Consider the following 22,208-nt stretch of genomic DNA (forward strand, 5'->3'; position numbering starts at 1 on the left):
TGTAATTATCGTAACATCTTTTATTCTATATTATTTTTAATTTTACATGCTTAGTTCAAACATTAAGCAAGAAATAATCAATATTTAACATCTGGATAATATACAGCTCTTTTAAATGATCCACTTAAAGTAAAAAAATCACCAGTGTCCGGTCGAAGTTCAAGGAAAATTGTCAAGATGCAACATTGACCTTCCTTAGTACTTCGACAGAACCCTATTTTGCAACATATTCCGTTTTAATGCCTTAAAATTAATACACAAAGGCTCGCACATGGGAGCAAAACTAATCAATCTGACAGGCAAACATTAGGAAGTGATTTATAATTGTTAACAAAATATATTTAGCTTTTCGCTTAAACATTAATTATTATATTTACAGTTACACAGTTCTCTACTGAATGATATTAAAAACTTTTATCACAAAGATTTCATCTAATTACGCCTACGAGATGTTAAAGTGCATCGAAATAAATAGAGGATCAAGGTATATATATATATATATATATATATATATATATATATATATAGATAGATAACCTTTTAGGTATAATTCAAGATCTGGTAATTAATTCTTCGATTAAACCAAAACTCCTGTACACGTAAGGGCCTGAGACGCTTTAATAATTAAAATAAATTAAAAAAAATAAATATGGCATAGAAGAAAATGCACTTTAACTTTAAGTGAATAAGCGACAATGTTACAATGTGTTCAACAACCAGATTTAAATATTTACAATTTCTTTCATCGACGAGTTGTCACTTCTCACGCTAGATTAGATTTCTGTACAAAAAATATATCATGAATTACAGTTAAATAGCTTAATCATTTTTGTGTCTAGATTTTTACTAAGCCTTTAGGCGATTATTGCAACACATGACTAAAACCTAAGATCGATTATGCTTATTGAAACGAATTTATTAAGTAGATAGCAAGTGTCTCCCGGACGCTATATCGTCGTAGCGAGACAATTGCAAGTGTATGTACAAGTTTGTGCCGAACCGGTCAGGGAGCGTTCAAGCATTACGTAACGCAATTAAAGGGAAATTATCAGGGCCCCTTTTCCATGTTACACTCTATAAAACGTAATTTGACCACCAAGACACTATATTTACCGAAAAAATCAGAATTATGTGGCGTACCAGACAGACGCGAAAATATATTTACTTTTGCTTAATCCCGTGTTATATTTTTTTTTAACATAGTTTCACCCCTGTAACGTACAAGACCTCCCTCTGCACAAATTCGTTACGATATACTTGAACGCTTCCTTATACACATGCACGGCGCACGCGCATTCTATGAAAATTATTCACTAAACGAGTTCAAATCACAAAACGCTCTGCCTTCAATTTATAGGCGGTTCTCCAAACGAAAGAGAATTTTGAAAACAGAAAATAATTTCGTTCCGACCTCCCCGAGATCAACACAAATAAGATGACTTGAGCAATCCAAATAATTACACTGGGCGATTCGATTGTAGTTTTACTACGTTCTTATAATATACGCAATGACAAAATAATTGACCATTCACGATAAGTAAATAGAGGCGAAATGCGCACGCGATGAAGCTATTCTTATGAAGTGAACTTTTTATGGTAAATTTTGTACCCATTAGAAGATTTTACATGTGCTAAAAAAATTTATATGTGGGGACATCAGCTGTTATACGCTTTATATATCTGAGACTAGACGAAGATTGTGACACTCTAAAAGCTATGTTATGTATTCACTGGGGCCATTCCATATTTTTGCAAATCATAATTATTTGAACTGTCTAGAGTGGGAAACGGGAAAACTTCGATGTACTTAGCTTTAGTTTAATCTACACGGTGTAATACAGTGTGTAACAAAAACTCTGTAATCTATAACTTATACGGTCTAAGAAAATAGTTATATTTTTGCTTAAATATAATTTTTAACTTGAATGTTTTTTGGACTTCACATAGACATTTTTTTAGAATAAGCTCATTTATATTAGAAATCCATCCAGTAGTTTTCGTTATAAATTAAAAAAAAAACAGCTATTAGGTCAAATGACAATTATGAGGTCGATCACCCCAAATTTGATTTTCGAACTTCAATTTAAACGATTATGACAAACCAATATTTCACGATTTTTTTTTTAAGATTTTATTGGCCAGTGTCATTTTCAATTCGCGGGGTTAAATATAATACTTATCTATAGCTTATTCTGTATTCGAGGTTTAAAGGAGTTTTTGTTACATAATGTATATGTATTGTATTATTTAATGGTAACAACATACATTCGTTGTATATTGGTAGTTAAGTATGCAATACAATCTTAAAAAATAATTCAAACTGTGTTTCAATAGACAAAAAATAAAACTATAATTTCATCTCCCAAACTTGTTTTAAAAATAGTGTGATGGGTAAAGACTTATACTGGCAACACTCAAACGTCAAGTTGTAAATTGTCAAAAATTACGCGCCAAAAAAAATTACCGACGTAAACATCAATGGCTAAGTGATTTCATATCGACTAACTTCCATTACTACGTCTAGACACGCCCAATCTGTATACTAAAAAATAAAACAATAAAAACAACTATAATTTACTTACATTATGCGTATAAAAATCTAGTCAACGTACCCTAGGACGCTACCAAATAAATTAACATATCAATAAGATACATATACATTGTACATATATAAAAATCTTTATGCCACTATACTGTGGGTATTGCGATATAATGGGTAGTCGCACGGGTTGCGACCAGTCGCAATATATTGGTACTAAGAAACGAAAAGCACCTTCGTCGATGATACAAAAGTATCTTAAATTGGGAAGACATAGACTGCTTTTTAATCTAATTAACACTTTAGGAACGCTTAAATGTATAATATCGTGTTAGGCCCGTAATTATAACTCAAGACGCAATCTCATCTTGATGTCAAACTCCGAATAAAAAACTTGACGGCTCTTGGAATAAGTTTAAACATCGTTTAGGAATACGGGCCTAAGAAATGTTAATTTTGCTAATAGGTTGTAAATCTATTCAATTATCACAAGCGACCATTGTACGATCATTGTCGATAACTGCGACTAGTCGCAAGTCGTGCGACTACGGGCTTAATTTCGTAATAACCCTACCGTATACTACGTCTTACATTACACACTATATACATTATATACAGAGGGGAAATAAAAATTTGTACTTGAAAACCGTGAAGTCGAAGAAATCGATAAAACTGAAAATATACAACTTACACACGAATCGTTAAAAAATTTACATTACAAGCGACAGGTGAGATTTACAAAAATATTATCTTATCTTGTGTGCGCACGCCTCTACCTCTCGCATCGTTTCGCAACCTCAACGACATCTGGAACGAGAATATTTTATTTAGATATACATATATAAAATATACAATTGCATTGTTTTAACCAAAGTAATCACCTCTCTTTTCATCACAGCGTAAAGACAATTTGTCAGAAAGAGACAGAAGAGCACTTTGCATAAATGACCGACATTTTATATTATAAGGTGGATGTTTGTTACTATGGTTACCGGTTTTTAAATAAAATATCAATACAGTAATCCGTAGACCTGGACCGCGTTGTAGGAGTAAACCGTAAAACCGTTTTTTTATGAACAATTCAAAATATAACTTAAAAACTCTCCGCGTTATAGAGAGGAAATACCGCGTTACATGCGAAACAGAAATCGCTTTACACGAAAACGCGTTATAGGGTCTATGTACTGTACTAAGATATAGTCCATGTTTTCCACATCTAAAAATGATAATACATACTTTACACTACCACAAAAATAATGTATAAAAATGCAAACCTTATCTTAATCAAAATGATAAATTTCATGACGTCTTAAGACCTTGGTCATCACAATTATGCACTTTTAAGTTGCTTAAACACACGGTCATTCTTAAAAGGGATATTATTAAAATATTTATTTTATATGTAAAATCAATTTAAAACCAGAACCAAAGTCATCATCTGCATTTTGCAGCATTTCAGGTTCCTCAAGGAATGTTCGTCAAAAACAGACTTTTGGAGACTAACACTTATTATAGGTAAATCCACACTCACCCGAGGGTTCAGTGGCAGGTCTCGATTCCTCATCATCAGGTAATGCGAGACCAAATTCTTTTCGAAGCCGAGAGCTTAGATTTTCCCGTTGTCGCTCTGAGGCTGTTGGCTGAGCGTCGAACACACCTGAAGCGAAATAAATGCATAGATATTTATTACAAAACCTCTATCTAAGAGAAGAGGTAAAAAAAGTGTGAAAAGGTAGTGTTTTTTTTTAATGTAGCAGGGCAAACTAATCCCACCTGATATTAAGTGTTACTGCCGCCTATTGACACTTACATTGCCAGAGGGCTCGCAAGTGCGTTGGCGGCATTTAAAGAATTGGTACGCTCTTTTCTTGAAGGACTTTAAGGCGGATTGGTTCGAGGTAATACGGGTGGTATTTCGTATTCTGCCTCATCCGATGATGAAACTCATCTGTTAATTATTGTTATTAAAATAATTAGTCATAACTCTGATGTAATTTACATAACATTATTTATTTAAAATAAAAAATATTAAAAAAAATAACTGCTCTCACGCCACCAACCAATACAATACACAATTCGTAATATGTACGACTCGTTTTTATCAAAACCTTAGAATACGGCTCGTGGAAAATGCGAAAATCCTCAAACACGGTTTCAACAATGTGAACACGTTGTTGTTGGCTAATAACAGGGCAAATGACCTTGACCAGACTCGTGTAAGCGCATACATTAACATACATAAAATCCGGTTTTTCTGGGACTGTATTGTTATCGTGCAGATATTTGTACAACTGTAATTTAAATAACTTTATGTATTGGAGATTTTAAATATCGCATAACGATAAAATTGATCTTAGTACAGTCGACTCTCGACAATTTTAAACTCCACACCAGAGACAAATACATAATCAAATTACCATGAGTTCAAAATAACAAGCGTTTAAACCAAGATTCAAGTGAATAAGAGTTTGATCAAAATTCGTGATTTATTATTTTGTATTAAATACAAGAGAGATTACGAGAAGTCCGTAATCTCTCTTGAGACAGCGACTTTAGTCTATCTACCATTGTCATGGCGTCATCAAACATTAACATGACTTATTAATGAAGAATACTGGAAAATAAATTTAGCCACATCACATTTATGTCTGCACATGTATTTTACATACAATTTTACAAACGGCAGGTCTGATAAACACTTCATATAGAGGATTTCATATCCTAGGGAAGTAGGAAATCCCGGATTCCAAATTATCGCTGGTTGGCGAGAAAGATCCTTTCGACTTAAAATTACCGAGGGAAATCAATGATTTTATTCAATTTATCGAGTACTTTTCAAGGGACCGAATAAAAAATTTAAATTATCAAAAACCCGTACATATGTTAGTTAATCATCTTTTTCCATACTATTTATTTGTGGTGTGTGACAACCACAAATCAGGTATTCACTTTGACGTACACATGATAATAGAACTGTACAAATGTAATTTGAATTACAGGATTATAGTAAATTACTATAGGAATTTTAGGTAGTTTGGGGTTTAGGTTGATTGGTCCTTATTTGGTTAAAACTTCCTAATAATTCGTTGAGAAGAGGTGAAGAATGGAATGTGGAATGTGTTTAATTTTTAAAAACTGTAGATTTATATACAAAAGTTATCCTACACTGGTCACTAGTGGTAACATGTGGTACCAAGATGCGAAGGGTGCGTAGACAATAAAATCGAGGCGCGGCAAAAGTTGTCCGGCAGCGGGTAGAGACTGAGTCTCCCCGCGCGCCTGCAGCCCTCACCAAGGGCTATATGCCCGCCCCCGTACCGCCCTGTATCAGCAGGGCGCGAACACAGACACCACCTGAAGGGGGCATACGCCCCGAACAGGACAAAACACCCCCCTCGCGAGGGAGGGTGCAACAATAACTACGGGAAAAAGTTGTCCTTTTCTGCGCGCAACCGTCGAAGGGTACGAACGTGTTCTTCTCAGAACAGTTCGATATCGTGGTCTAACGGTAACGCCAATTAACTGTTCTTTTCAGAACAAATTATTGTTTCATGACGATAACGTTTACAACTGTCCTTGTCAGGACACATCACTGTTTCATTACGACACGTACTAATCACCTACAGAATATTATATATAATAGCTCCTTTCAAAATAAAAACTTTTCATGTTTCGTAATATATGAAATAAAATTTTACGCTTAGCCACGTGATCGTACATGTTAGTGGGTGTAGCAAAGTATCATTGTGACCCCTTTTAATTTGCGATAACGATAACTGCCAGAACCAATTATCTCGAAGTAGTCCGTAACCATTTCAATTAATTTGAGACGGAGACGTCATGTGAATTATTCAAATGCCGTAAACAAATTCCATTGTCTTAACGTGACAATAATTTTTAACAATATTTTATTTATAAATTAATTTTACGTGTTTGTTTTTGTTAAAAAAAAAACAGTTGTTTTACTGTTTTGTATTGAAAACATGACACGAACGAATATCACCTCCATTCGTAAGAGCTATTATTACGTTGTTAGATTGTTACCTAGTGATTCTGGGAAATAGACATTTGAAAATCATTAATTTTTAATACTTTTATTAGAGATATTTAAATGATTATGGTAATCGTTACAAAGCTAAAACTCGCATACTACACAGTTATTAATCGTTCAGTGTCATATACTCGTACATATTACATCATCAAAATTCTAATCTCATGATAACAATGTGAAGTTACGGCTTTGTAACGTTAAAATTTCGATACGTTTCACTTTGGTTTCCATTTAAATTTTGCAATCGGCATTTTCTTTGTATTTTCACAAACAAAAGAAATGGATATTTATAAAATAATGTATGGAAATGTAACTGTATTTACACTTCGTTATTCGCATTAAGATTACAAGTAAAATTATACAAATTATTAAAAAGGCGACCTTATTGGAAAAGATAGTAAGGAAAAAAAAGGTATGTATTACTGTCAAATGCGAGAAACGTTTAACGTGTTTTTATATTTGACAATTGACAGTTTATAAACACTGTCTATGTACACGCCAGCGAACACTCTTTAAATTGTTTATTTTGCTTCGTAAAGTAGAAAAGGCCTTACCCATACATAATACTTCACCATACCACCTCATACAAAGAAGTTAATACACAGTAAATATTTAACATTTATATCGAATATAGATAATGTTTCGTAATGACGAAGGCAGTTGCGTACGTTTACGCTTTGATTGGCATTTTGACGAGTTAATTAGCAATTTGCTTGTTAAAATACCGATGTACTAGTTGTTAATGCAAAACTATTTTTCGTATTCATTTTAAATTTAAATTTCACTAAACTTTTCCAACACACAACGAGGGATTTACATATTTTAGTTTAGAAGGTTCTAGATTATTCTCAGCGATATAATCGTTTGGAAGAATGAAAATATCACCACAATACAATATTAATTAAATTTTTAGCAAACGATAAATGAATATTCATAGAGTTGAATTATATTAATTTTAATTACAATCATTGTTTGTCAAAGTTTTTGTTATACAGAAGAAAATGGCAAATTGGATAATGCACGGTTTCTATATACATATATAAGCATGGAAACTTATATTTTTAACCACCTTTATGTGGAACCAGCTGTCCACTGAAGTATTTTTTTGAACCGATTCGATTCGATAGGGTCCTTCAAAGAAAGAGTGTACCAATTCTTAAAAGACAACGCACTTCTCTAACTTGTGGCAATGTGATTGACAGCTAAAACCAGTTTACTCTCTATACTATAAAAAATACCAATAATAATAACTACGAGTAAAAATCCATTCGAACACTGAGTGGATGTAAGCTTTACCTTTAGGCATATGCGAACCGAGGTCTTTATGCAAACGCTGCTCCAGCTCATCTACTGCCGCCGCAGCTGCAGCTTCGAGCCTTTGCGGTGAGAGAGACGCTGACCCCGAAGAATTGGTGGACCCGGAAGACCATTCTGGCCCCAGACCCAGTTCCCCACCCTCTGCCGACGCTTCGTCGGACGCGGTTGCACCTTTATGTCTCTTTCGATATTCGGTTATAGAGAGCTGGGGATAACAATGAGAACTGTTTATATGTATGTATTTTAAAATAGATACACATACATTTTTAGGTGATTTCAAAAAGAAGTACCGTATGTATGTATTGTTGATTTATTTCACATCAAGATGATTAATTAGATATATTCTTAACTTATGTAAAAGTTTCATCGAAATCGTTTTAGTAGTTTGGGTACGGTTACATAATTAGGTAAACCTATTTGGCCTAGATGGCTTCCAAATCCTGTAAAAGTGTAGTCGTATTTTTATTATTATAAAGCTAAGATATGCTAAAACATTTTAAACATTTCGCATCTCATGTAAACCATTACTGTAAAAAGAAATTACGTCATAATTAAAAGGCGCAAAGCAGACAATACATAATAATCAGTTCCTTATGAGTCTTCGCCATAAATATTTTCTCGTTGAAGTACAGAGAAATTCTTCCTTAACTTGGGTTAAAATCCCATTCCTGATAACATATAGTACAATATCTACATCGAAGTTTAAAATAGGATTGTTTCATAACAAGTGGTTTATAATTGCAGTCATTATGTTTGATCTTTCAAGGTCACTAGTAACACCTCAGAATCGAATAAGCGGTGTAAATAAAAAATGCTAGAGCATTAATACAAATATGTATAATTAATTGTCCAACTTTTTCATTATTGTTCTAATTAAGTGATATAAAACTTCATAATATTATTTAAGATTGTTGGTATTTTTTGTCAAACAAAAGAAGGCCAAGGTTATTCGATGTAATCGCTAGACACGTGGATCATATAGACGTGATAATTGGTTGTGTATATTTAAAACTGCTGGTGTATAAACGTTATTTGGCCAATAAGACCTACCACATTAAAAGATTACATCTATAGGTTATGTACTCTTGGGACCTATTTTAGAAATAAACTATTATTTCAATTAGATGCAAGGTTTTCTATACAAAAGATATATGTCAAAAACTGCACAGTCAACACATTTTTAATACCTTCCCAATGACACAAATTTAAAGAGATTACTAACCTTTCTTCTAACTGGTTTGGGTTTATCAGCAGGCGGAGGATTCAGCCTTGGGTCATTGGTGCGAGGGCAGTAGGGCTTGGTAGGGCGGGCGGGCGACGAGGATGGCACTGGCGCGTTCAACAGCCCGCCCTTATTCGAACTCTTCAACACACCCGACAACAACACACTGTTATTTGAGTCCATATTATTCACTCGCGTCAGTATCTCCTGAACACTTTTCAGTTCGTCCACTGGAGTTATACTGTCTTTATCGAATATACTAGCGTCTAAACTTGTAGTCCTATCTATTGCACTTTTTATTAACGACATATTTGGTATATTCTCGTTTATGGATGAGTCCTTGAATGAATTTGGCATGTTGCTGAAGAGGCCCGAGAAGAGGCCGGTGGAGCCAAATCTTGGTGAAAACGGTGCCGAATCAAGCACGGACGGCCGTTCGACTGCTTCTAGCTTGGGCGAGTCAGGGCACGTTTCAATTTGGTTAAGAGGATTCATTGGCTCTTCTGGAAGTGGTATGGTTTCCGGAGGAGGCACTATGGCCATTAGATTTATTTCTTCCGGGAGCGGTATAGTCTCTGGAGCCGGCAATGGTATCGATTCAACAGGCGGTAGAGGAATATTTTCAGGTGATATCTTCATTTCCTCATGTGAATTTGTATCATCATGAATATCGCCGTTGAATTCTGAATTGCTAGTATCATCTGTTCTCAACTGAATACTGATTTGATCATCAACCATGTTAAGATCAAAGTTCAAGTTCACCTTCTTCCGTTTCTCTTTTGGTGGTTTCTTGTTTCTGCTTTTTAGAAAAAGTATGTTCTCTGTGTGAAATGAATGTATTTTCTTCTGAATATCATCCATTTCATCTCGTTGCGGTGATGAATTACCACTTGTGTCTGCTGATTGTGAGCTTTGTACCTTCTCAATAGGACTGTCACTGTATTTTAAATCAGTGTGAACTTCGTTAGATTCTATTTTAGATTGCGTTATCACAGTTGTGTCTATCTCCATTGGAACAACTTTATTGTTAGTTTCTTCTACTTCCAAATTATTGTTATTGTTGATAGCTACGTCTTCTTCTTTTGGTACTTCTGGTATATCATCAGGAACGCCAATAATTCGGCGGATATGTTCAGTGTTGTGCGCTCCCAATTTAACATTAAGAACATCGTGATCGATATTGCATTGGTCGTCGGAACCTTGCCCACTGTCAGAGCGAGTTCTGTCTCGTGCATACATATCCATTATGTTACGCTTGTATTGACGAGCTAAAGCGAGTGAATCTTCCTTAACCGGTGAATCTTCAGATGTCATTACAGGTGAAACCTCGTCGTTACACTAAACAAATTTGAAACATATATTAGAGGAAACAAAATATTAATAATAAATTTCATTTCAAAAACAATATTACTTACAGTGTCATGTGGATTTTGGTCACACGATAAAGATTCTCTGGCCATTCTTCGTTTTTTCAACGGTGTCACCATTTCATTGGGTGGAGATTCTGAAACAAATGTGTCTACATTAAACGTAGTAATCGAGTCGGAAATAAAATTAGATATATTACGAATGGACTGCATCCTACCAAGACATGGCGAATCGCTCTCTTCGCTGATGGCCTGTCGCAACCATCGTTTCTTTGCGCTGTGGTTTTGTGGCAATTCAGGCGTTTCAATTGCCGGTGTACTTCGTGTTACTCTCTTAGCTTTCTTTGGAGGTCTACTTCTATCTTTCCCTGGAGTCAGCGGTGGCGACTGGAGCTGCTCTTCTTCCTGATAATCTTGCCCACCGCTAAGATCGCCGATCATCGTTGAGGCAACTCTGACCAAACTCTCCAAAGAGGTAGTCGAGACCAGAGATGGTCGATATGGCGAGTTGTAAGGAGATGGTGTTCTCTCAGGCGAACGACCAATCCATTCATTGGCCATTGTTTTCTTAGTTTTTGGTTGTTTGAACGCGGATTCAACTGAACCAACGGCAGCTTCAACTAGTAAGCAGGCTGAACTCAATCCAAGATTCTAAAACAGAAATTGCACATTAATAAAATCGCTAAAAATAATGATATATTTAACGTAATGATAAAACATACGTCTGGCATAGATTCTTGTGGTTTAATCTCATTTATGGGCGTGACTGGATCATTTCTACAAGGCTCGTGAGGCGGCGAGAATGGTTGGGCTTCATCTCCCGAAGTCACAAGATCACTGTCTGCTGAATTTAATCGTCTCCTGTTTGATTGTGAAGAAGTGCGAGCACGCCCTCTGCGTCTAAAAAAAATAGCAAACATTAAATTTTTAACGTTATTTTTAATACAAATTGATATTAATAGGAGAAAAATATTTATACTCATATACCGTTTTCTCTTTTTAAAGCTATTGTGTGTATCTTCTTCATCTTCCTTTTCAGTGAAGTTGTGTGGATGCGGATCAGACTCCCTTCGTTTTTGCCTTTCTTTCACTTCTTGTTTTCTTTGTTCGGCCCTTTCCATTCTCTCAAATGCCTTCATTATAGCCTCCATTTTACGTTCTTCGCGCGTCTGAAATAGAACCATTGATATTAATTATATTTCCTTAGATTATGAATTTGGAAAATAATGAATACATTGATCAATCTTCTCACCATTTTCCTTTTTTCCTTTCCCTTGCTAGTAGTTGGCAATTTATCTTGTGAATCATCAGTTTTGTCATCAAGTGAGTCTTGATTAACACAAGTAGTTCTGCTAGTTCTTGCAGAGCGGTCATAACATGCCGATTTTGCCGTTACTTCTTTCGCTAGAAGATTTTCTTCTTCTGTGACATCTTCCATCTTAGGTTTTTCTTCTTTTGGCTCTTCTAACTCTGGTTCCTCAAATTTTTCTGGTAGTTCTTTTACTGGCTCTTCTTTTTTCAATTGTTCAACTTTCATTTCTAAGCTCTCGTTGAGCTTTTCCATTTTGGCATAAAATGTAGGCAAAATCGGTTCTTCTTTTGCTTCAAATATTTCTAATTTTGTTTGAAGTTTCTCAAATTCCATTGTATCATCTGGCTTAAACTGAGTGTATGACTGAATTATTACTTTTGGCTTTTCTTCAAATTTAGGTTCAATTTTAACAAAATCTGGCTCATCCAAGTCTGATTTCATTTCTTCTTTAGCAGTTAAGTCTATTTCTTGATGGTACTCTTCTTTCACATCAGATTCAGACTTAATAGGTTCATAATATTCTGGTGATAGCATTGGTTCTTTAATGGGTGACATTGGTGGTAACTCATGTTTAATAGGTGAGCGTTTTTCTTGTTTTATTGATGGTGGCTCACACTTAAACGATGGTGGATTTTCTTTTGTCGGTGTAGTCAAAATTGATCCCAAAGGAGGAGATAACGGTGATGACGAACTATAGCACCTGTTTCGACTTCGTTTTTCTCTCAAGGGAAGGTCCATGCTCTTACGCGGAGGTAAGGATACAGGACTAAAACCATTTATTTTACAATGCTTAGGGTTACCACACGCACACGGCTGTTTACTATTATCAGAGTCATGGCCCACAGTAATCTCAGTGTTCGACTGAATCACGCCAATTGTCGCCAGATATACATGCAAGGCACCTTTAACAATACAATGCTGTAATTCGGCATTTGGCTTACACGACCGGCGCACAAATCTCGCTTCGTTACCATACGTTCTAGTGTCTATGCATATCTGAGTGTTGTCTTTTGGTAATCTGTAAAAGAACACAAACGGGCCAGGTTTCTGACTACCAGCCCGTGCAGAGTTCTGCAACGGAGGCCTGTGCTGATTAGAAAGCATATATTTCCCTCTCAACTCAATTATTGGAGTATTTTCTTTGAGGTCTTTAGTAGCTATTAGGATTTTACCACCTGCATGCGGTACTGTGGTACATAAATGTGCAGTTATTGCCGAAGCCATATTGGATGAGTTTCCGAGTTTACTACTGTATTTCATTATCTTTGCTCTCAATTCAGGACTGTAATGATTAGTTACAGCAATTTCATAAAGGTCTCGCCAATGCATTTGGTTATTTGAAACATTCGAGTTGTATTTGTTTCTGTTCAGCATCATTTCCTTCTTACGTTTAACGCGCTTTTCGGTAAGTTTTCTTTTTGTAACTTTCTTCACCATTTCTGCCTTTTTAGGTCGTTTTGGGCCTCTTTTCGGGGGCAACGGGGGTAGAGACGGCTGCGGTAAGGGCGGTAATACTGGGACATTTGAGTTATAAGTAGTGACACAACTGCCACTTGTGTTGGTATACGTTGTTACAGTCAATAACCTCTTTCGTCTTTGTCCTGGAAGTCGATGGCATTCTGAAGAATCTGAATCCGATGCTCCGAGAGCGCTCAATTCTTCCCGTTTTCTTAGCTGTATGGCACGAGCATGACGACGATCTACAGTGCGGGGCTGGCAGAGCTCACACATATAGGCATCAGGTATGTTATTTCTGTCGATGCCCATACAGTCAACATGTTGCCATTCTCCACATCGGTCGCAACATATCATATATCCATCGTCATGGGTAAAATCACAGATACACCTAGTTTTCCCTTCTTCCTCGCCTTCAGGGGCGGTCTCCGTATCACTTCCCCCTTGCTCAGGTGGCCTCCTCTCACCCTCAATAGAGGAAATAATAGACGCTGTATCATCGTCTTGATTCGGTTGTGTTTGGGGTTTATAGGTTATAGAGCTTAAAGGCAAAGATGTAACTGGAATCGGTACTGAGATTGGAGGTGTCGGTACTGGAGTCAAGGCTAAGTCAAATGTGCCAGTGAGAGCTGGTGAAGTTTTCATAGGACTGATTGGCGCTGGTGTTGACAATATCATTGGTGACACAATAGGTGGTGGTGTAGTAAGAGTTACAGCTACTGTGGTAGTAGTAGAAGTAATAGCCACACTCGTTGGTGATGAAACCACTGGTTGCTTTTGTACTGGCAATGCATATGTGTGATCTAACATGACAAAGACTAATCCCTGATGTGAGTATCGACGTAACTCTTCAGACAAGTTAGGTCTCTCTTCAGTGCCTATGATATCATCTGCCGTGAGTAAAGTTGATTTGTCTCCACTGAAAAAAAAATATTATTAGATATTTACAATTAATGTTAAAAATCAAAGGTCATATTAAAATATACATACTACATAATCCTCTTTTGTTTTGTTGGTTTTATTTCCAGAGGTTCCTCAATAGCCTGTGGTGACAAAAGAATATTGTTCCGTTTTAAGGAAATATTTGCGGGGCTTTGTCCCATAAGTTTTGGTTGTGACAGTGATTGTAGTATTTGTGCTGTCAATTGTTGGTTAGCCGACACCTGGGATATGGTGGAAAGTTGGTTCTCAGCACCATATGTCTGAACATATCTTAGATTGGGTGTTGCACCAGACTGAACATAATGAGGGCCTTTTGTCAGGTTTGTCGCCACAGGAGCTGTTGTAAGCAATACTGGCCCACAAGGAGATTGCAGCACCAATCTCTCAGTTTTCTGCACTTTTAGAGTTTGGTTTTTGTTAGGACTACCAACCTTTTGTATTACTTTTGAAGTATTTGATTCCGCAAAAGAAGTGGCAGTCTTGTAAGTGACATTGGTAACGGGCCATGTCTTGCTTTCTGATTTTTGAGCAGTACCAGCCTGCTGTATTATTTTAATAGGTCTCGATTGATTTTTTTGCACTTGGGAATTTTTTCCCTTTACAGCGTTTACAGATTTTTTCCCATGCACTGACACTTTGTTAGGTCCAGAGACCACCCGAGATAAAATGTGACACTGCATGCTACTAGTGGATGCGGCAACCATTGCATTCAAATTAGCACCATTGTTTACCTTACTTATGTTTGTGCTTTTAGTAAATGTATGCCCATAAGAAACATTCTTTACCGGGCTATTATTTATGACTGCAGGTGATAATGTTGCACCACCAATAAGTGACTGACTTTTGGGTGGTTTAGTACAAAGTACTGAATTGTTCATTTGCTTTTGTGATACAACATTAGCACTTAGTTTATAAACATGATTCTGTGTTCCATATACTTGTGTCGTCATATCTTTCGTTTGGGAAATGTATTGTTGAGTATAGTTTGAATTTTTAGGTAAAGATATGTTACTTAAGATCTGAACTTTAGAGTTCTTCGGGCGATTGGAATAATTGGCTTCTATTATATTGGCTCTCCTAGGGCTAGGATCAGTCATATAACTTTCACTAGTAATTATGATTTGTGATACACTTCCTGGTCTGTCTTCTTCATTTTTAATATTATTTGGTGCACTAGTAGCTAAAATTGTAGGTAGCCATAAAGTTTGGCTCCCTGTAACATCTTGGGATACATTTTGTATAGATGCTATGTTACCGACAGCACCATCCATATTTATTGTAAAGTTTTGTGGCAATTTAGTAACATTCTGAACAATAGCACTATTGAGAGGTGCTTGAATTATAGTTGCTGTGTTTTCTACGAAATTAACATTAGTTGTATCATCATCTTGTAATATGGGATATGCAATGTGTCCCACATTTTCAAGATTTGCTTCTTCAATTCTCACTATTCTAGGAAGGGAATCTACTGACATTTCCTCTTCACATCTCTTTTCATTGGTGTCATAATTGACTTCTTTGTTTTCTTCTTTATGTGCAGATTTTATAATACTTTCATGGTTAGTGGAGTCTGGTTCTGGATCACCATCATTACTGGACAAGGGGATGGCCCTTAAAACAGGAGTGCGAATACTTGGTACATCCATATTAGTAATTACTTTGGATTCCAAGATGTGTTCAAAAATACTATCACTGGAGGTGGTTGGCCCGTAATTCTGAAACCAAAATGATGTAACAATCAAATACACAAACACAAATTAAATTTATTAACAAATGTGTAACCATATGGAAAAGAATTCACTTAGTAATCTGTTCCTAGGGTACAATATGTTTATAAATCACAGAAAAAATAAACTTACATCATTAGAATTCATATTCTCAATACCATTCACAACTTACCATTTGTCTACTATATTCCTATATGTTCAAACTAAATCTAAAGGATGTAATAATACAACTTTATAATTAAATTCTTTATTTAAAACAATAATGTTTCTTTTAGTTTTAAGATCTATATGTTACTTTACTATGATTGAAACTGGAAACTAAATTAATAATGATATGTTTATACTCATATTTATGCTTAGTCAATCTAGACGGAAATACTTAATAGAGAAGGGTAACAGTAATCTGAAGCTGATGGTGTATCATTAATAATATATGTTCTTATGCTTATGTGGCATGGGAAGATAAATAATAAATCACATGATGGAATGTATTTGTACTCACTTGCCGGGCCACAGGTTCATATTCCGATGTAGCTGACATACTGAGAATATCATCTTGGGTCAAACCCTAGATGATGCACCGGAGAGCTCCCTGGCCTCCAAGGTTTTATTACGTGACTGCAATCGAAAATTGATATTTTATCCCTGGGCCGTCGATATCTTCAGAATTTGACGTTGAATGGGGCATATTACATTCGGGAAAATATTTTTAACCCTCGTCTAAGTACACGACAGTTGAGGTCATTGTTCCAATTTTATTGAAAACTCACATTATTTCACTTCCTACGAGAAAATATAAGGATTCACAACACAATAAAAGATAAAAAACAATTGGGAGGCAGCATAATGTCGATATATAAGTAGATAGGTTAAAATATAGTGCCGCCATTATTGTGGCACAAAAACTGATGTCTCCAAACATCAAAAAAGTAAACACTAACCTAGAAACATATTATATTACAATATATAAAACGTTTCATCCAAACGATTTACATGAAATATAAATTAAAAACATACGAATTTAGTCCGCGTAGTAACAAAGAGACGATAAAATAATTATAATAAGAAAATGAGGTATTGTATGTATTTATCAATTTTATTATCCGTAGTGTACAGGATTCATAACTATATTAAATGTTAAGCAATTTTTAAAGGATTAGTTCAATTATCTATTTATATTCACACAAGTCTAACAGTTAAAACATAAGAAATCCAGATGTAAACATATTTAGAATGAAATTGAAAAATAAATTATACTAACCTTTACTAAATCTAAAACCGAATTCCCGCGATGACTTTAATCAATTTCCATCAAATATTTTCATAGCACAAATTAAAAAGGTCTTAAAGTACGGAACTACGACCAAAACATTCACAAGAGTCGAAGATGGCGGCCATTGCATTTTCGTGATACAAAACAACGGGGGGTTTCAAGGAAGTAATAGAAGTAGTGTCGCTTTCCGGTCAAATTCAAATTTTTAAATATTTTTTTTGATATAAATCTTTGATTTTAATGTAAAAATATATTATAAATATTTAAAAATGTTTATGAATTAATTATAATAAAACATATTATCCATAATATTCTAAATCATTTAATAAATCTCTATATTATTTTAATATATTTCATAGACAACAAGTAGGTTTGTTGCTTATGAAAGGAATTGCTAATAGTTAATCACAAACAATTCGTTCTAGAAAATTACAGATGACATAGTCTATACTTGAAATTTGAAGATAAGAAATATAATAGCTTTTTCAATTGTACATAAAGTCATATCGTTCATCTAAGCTTTAATATACAGTTATATATATATAATTGGTTTAATTTTATTTTTGAAAGTTTTAATAAATTTGTCTTTATCCTATTACCATCAATGCTGACCGCAGATGAAAAAGTTTCATTAAAAAAAAAATTCAAAGCTTCACCACATTATATACATAATCATATATATTCATAATAATAATATTAGTTAAAAGTAGATCCAAGAATTCACAACAGTTAAAAATATACATTAGTGATAACTAAAAATGTAAAGTTCTATTCTCTATTAGATAAGGTACCGAAATACAAAAAATAAACACTAAAAGTACACCACAGTACATTTCCAAATTAAGCTATACAAAAACAACTATATAATTACTCGCGATCAGTGTTTTAAACTGAACATATTTATACATGAAATACATATATTCATGTCAGAATCTATAAAACATTTAAATAGAAAAAAATCTTTTGTATATGAATGTAGGTTCAATTATTCTCTGATAATTATGTATCTGAGAATGAGGCTTATACACCGGAATCGTGTTAAGCTAACGAAATTGACTGACAGCTAAGACCAGCATGAAAATATATTTTTATGTATAATTAAAAATATGTACTTCTTTTTAACACATACATATTTATAATAAGAGACAAACATATTGTTACGAGCTAGGGGATCGGATAGAAAATGCCGTAGATTTATTCAAGGGTTTATTTCTTGGTAATCAATAAGGAATTTATGGGCACAAATTAATTGCAGAGATGCACTAATTACACACACAAAAACAATCACTTATTACTTCACTAATGCACACTTAACACAGTATTTTATCACTTGTATTCACTTTATTCGCACTTTATCGCTTCGGTGTTTCTCTCGTGTTGTAGCATTCAAAACTAAAGGCGACTAGTCGCGTTTCGGCTCGCTTATATATCCCTGGGAATAATTCTAAACAATATTCGAGAACTTTCTAGGCGGGCTTGCTACTGAGTAGCGATTGCACAATTCTAGAACGTCCGCACTCTTTGTCTCTTTCGCACGTTGCTCCGTCCTTGTCGTACGGCGTTCTAGAGTGCTCGTCTAGTTTCGAGAAAGTTCTGATCTTCTCTCTCTCTCTCGTATCATTTCGTCCTTGTCTCACACCTAGAAGGTTCGGTCTAGAATATTCCTTCATCAAAGGGGTATACCTAGGCCTGAAAACGCCTGAAAACGGGTCTCCTGAAAACTGCACCACTCGACTACACATGTTCTGAAACTGACTGAAAAAATGTTTCAGCTTCCTGAAAACTAGGGTTAACTAGGAAATTACAATTTTCTAATATGTGATTGACCCTCTCCTGAAACGGTCAGAAATCATATTACAGCCGGCTGAAAAGTTCTCTAACTAGTGGAAAAATCTATAAACATTGCAGTCGACCCGTCTTCGTAACAATATTTATGTCTTTTTACATCTTTCAAATGACAAATTTATAACCTGAATACCCTGACTGAAAAATTAAAGAACTACTACTTTTTTAATTTAGTATATTTATGACTAATAATGTTTCGCGTATTGTTAATTGTATGTTTTACTTTAAATAAAAAACGTAGTAGTTGACAAACAAATTGTATGCTCCTATTCCGACAGCCTTATACATTAACTCATCGTCACTACTTAATAAAGATTAAATATTCTAATAACGAGTAATACCCGTTTAGAATATTGACACCGATATAATTGATCGTGTAAAATTCAGTTTTTATACATAAATGCAGATTCTGAAATTTAATTTATATCAAAAGATTGTTCAGAGTGGTGGCAAATAAAATAATATCCAATACAGGTTGAGATAAACGCTGTCTAATGAGATGGTCATACGCGTCGTCAGGAATTCATAAGTCCTTGTTTTTGTACCTAGATAAAGAATCAAGTATAGAATAATAATTATAACAGGCTTTTATAATTATTATTATTCTATACGTGCAGTATTATTGTCTACGATAAAACACAATAATAAATTCTAGCTTAGTCTATATCTTTCGTCAACAAGTCCAGTATAGTCTATATTCTTTACCTATGTTATATTATGTATAGTGTACAGCTTTTATTCAAAACCTGTGGTGTTTCTTCTATACTCATTAACAGAGAATTTTATTCTATGCTCGTTACTGTCAAAAATCAAAATCAACGTTGGCTTAAAGGTCTCGTTACCAGGCCATAAAATTAAAAAAAAAAACAAAATCAACGTGCGTTTAATGCGTATTCGAAAGCGAATGAAATTGTGTTATATTTCAGGTTATGTTTTGTTTTAAACTAATAATTAAACACTAAAAATTAAAATGCCCACAAGCGACTTTGTTTTAAATGAGAGTGATAGTGAAATTGATTCTGATGAGGAGGTATTAAGTTATTATTAAGCGTGCTATATAAATTATGTTCAGTGAATAATTTACTTTTATAATTTTAGTTACAAGAAGCATTCGCAAAGGGATTATTGAAACCAGGACTTAATGAAGAAATTGAGAAGGTAGAAAAACGGTATGCGAATAACGTAGCAGATATAAAAACAAAACTTAAGGAATTTCAGTTGAAATTACCATGGGTTGAGACTTTAGATTTGGTTACAACTGTTGCTCCCATGGCCCCTGATGTGGCATTACAAATTCAGCAGACAGCAATACGTCGAAAGTAAGTTTTTAAATTTTGTAAGCCTTTTAATTGTATATGGGACTGCTAAATTTAATATGAAATTATTTTCAGAAACCTTCAAGAGAACAGTAAAGGAAAACAAGTGTATGACCCAACCAATGATCCAGTTTTGAATGAATTTAAGCGCGAGAATCTTATACATCGTCAAGCCCAATCTGCTGTGTTGGATGGCATTAAACGATTAAAGGATCTTAACATATCTACTAGAAGGTAATAGTGCTACTGCTTAAAATTTATTAATTTATTCACAATTTCAAGGAATCACGTATGACAATTATCTATTTAGGCCTGATGACTTTTTTGCGGAGATGGCTAAAACAGATGAGCACATGCAGAAGGTTAGAAAGAACCTTATGGCCAAGCAAGCGTCACAAGCAAGAGTAGAGAAAGTGCGACAACTTAGAGATCAGAAAAAGATGGCTAAAAGAGTACAGGTACTTTAAATGTTGCTTCATCTAGGCAATATGTTAAACAATTTGTAACAGAACTTGCATATGTTTTTTATTTTAATACATATGCAGTTTTCTATTAAATTTGGTTAGGGTTTAGTAAAAAATAATTAGATATGATGATCTATTTTTGATAATAGTGTTCTTAAGTAGAAAACAATTTCACATGTTAAAACATCCACGGCACCAAGGTTTTCTGTGAAAACAAAATTATCAATTTATTTCAATTTAAGAAAGTATAATGTATTATATTGTCTTTGAGCTAAGTTTAGGTTAAGGTAATGGAAATATAACTTATGTGAAAAGAAACTGTAATTTTGGGGGATAATACCAACAATTTAGTCCATAATGTAATTAACAAATAACTTAAATAAAGATAAAGGTCTAGCATACAATGGAATAGGTTGAATTTTAACACAATATAGAAATCATTGTTTGCACTAAGTCTTAACTCCTTAAGGGATTCAGTTCCACTTTGTGACTTTGAAATGTCTAAAAATATCAATAATTTTACAGATTGATACAAAATTGAAGCAAGCAGCAGATAAAAAACAAATGATGGAACAATTAAAACGTGTCAGAAAGGGCAAGTCAACTGATTTAGACTTCTTAGATGACAATAAAGGAAAGGTAAATAAAGGCAATGTTAAAAACAAAGTTAATAAGAGAAGAGTGATGAAAGACGAAAAGTTTGGTTTTGGTGGAAAAAAGAAGGGTTCAAAATTAAATACCCGAGAATCATCAAGCCAAATGGATGGTTTTAATAGTTCTGCCAAGAAAAAACCATTCAATTTTAAATCTAAACAATTTACACCTAATAACAAGAAGAAGAATCAGAGACCTGGCAAATCTAAGAGGAAGAATGCCAAGAGATAAATGTAATTAGCTAATATAAAAATAATAAACAATTAAATTCTTTATGCATTATTATTTTTGTGATTTTCAGTAATGTTGTAGTTATTTATGTTAAAGAAATCAATAGATTTAGTACTCAACCTAAATTATTATTGTGAAGCTGTGTAGAAATGAGTTTGATATCTATGGACTTCAAATCTAATATTTTATTACACTATGTAAAATCATCCTAATGTGCTCCTAAATATGTTAGGCTGAGACTTCTAAATAGTTCTAGGATTAAATATATCCAAATTATCCTATTGGTGACATGTTTACAGTTTAAAATTTCTGAATGTTTAAACGGAAGTCCTAAATATTTATTGCCGATGCCAATGGTTTGTATTGCGACAAAGTGAAAATAAAATGTGAATCAGTTTGCAGAAACAGAATAGGCATGGCTGGCTTTAACAAAAATTATACTTTATTTTTTACATTTTATAATAGATATATATATATATGGTAAGTGATATCA

General features: G+C 34.3%; 2 protein-coding genes across 4 annotated transcripts; one reads left to right on the forward strand and one right to left on the reverse strand.

Moving 5' to 3' along the window:
• On the reverse strand, positions 1 to 17,345 carry LOC123712089. 3 transcript variants are annotated; one of them, XM_045665032.1, is made up of 13 exons: positions 17,194 to 17,345; positions 16,703 to 16,715; positions 16,435 to 16,550; positions 14,254 to 15,920; positions 11,749 to 14,182; positions 11,484 to 11,665; positions 11,219 to 11,396; positions 10,715 to 11,147; positions 10,545 to 10,648; positions 9,130 to 10,467; positions 7,887 to 8,112; positions 4,071 to 4,196; positions 1 to 3,346 (listed from the first exon to the last, which is right to left on the reverse strand). In XM_045665032.1, exons 3-13 carry the CDS (start codon positions 16,471 to 16,473, stop codon positions 3,312 to 3,314), a joined length of 6,762 nt encoding a protein of 2,253 aa, XP_045520988.1. In that variant the 5' UTR covers positions 16,474 to 16,550; positions 16,703 to 16,715; positions 17,194 to 17,345; the 3' UTR covers positions 1 to 3,311. The 3 variants fall into 3 exon arrangements, with proteins under 3 accessions (XP_045520988.1, XP_045520987.1, XP_045520989.1); XM_045665031.1 differs by lacking the exon at positions 16,703 to 16,715; XM_045665033.1 differs by lacking the exons at positions 16,435 to 16,550; positions 16,703 to 16,715.
• Positions 17,346 to 19,902: 2,557 nt separating this feature from the next.
• On the forward strand, positions 19,903 to 21,757 carry LOC123711799 (probable rRNA-processing protein EBP2 homolog). Its single transcript, XM_045664598.1, has 5 exons — positions 19,903 to 20,080; positions 20,149 to 20,369; positions 20,442 to 20,600; positions 20,677 to 20,824; positions 21,356 to 21,757. Exons 1-5 carry the CDS (start codon positions 20,021 to 20,023, stop codon positions 21,713 to 21,715), a joined length of 948 nt encoding a protein of 315 aa, XP_045520554.1. The 5' UTR covers positions 19,903 to 20,020; the 3' UTR covers positions 21,716 to 21,757.
• The last annotated feature ends 451 nt before the right edge of the window (positions 21,758 to 22,208 follow it).

This window comes from Pieris brassicae, chromosome 7 (assembly GCF_905147105.1).
Source record: "Pieris brassicae chromosome 7, ilPieBrab1.1, whole genome shotgun sequence".
NCBI classification, from domain to species: domain Eukaryota; kingdom Metazoa; phylum Arthropoda; class Insecta; order Lepidoptera; family Pieridae; genus Pieris; species Pieris brassicae.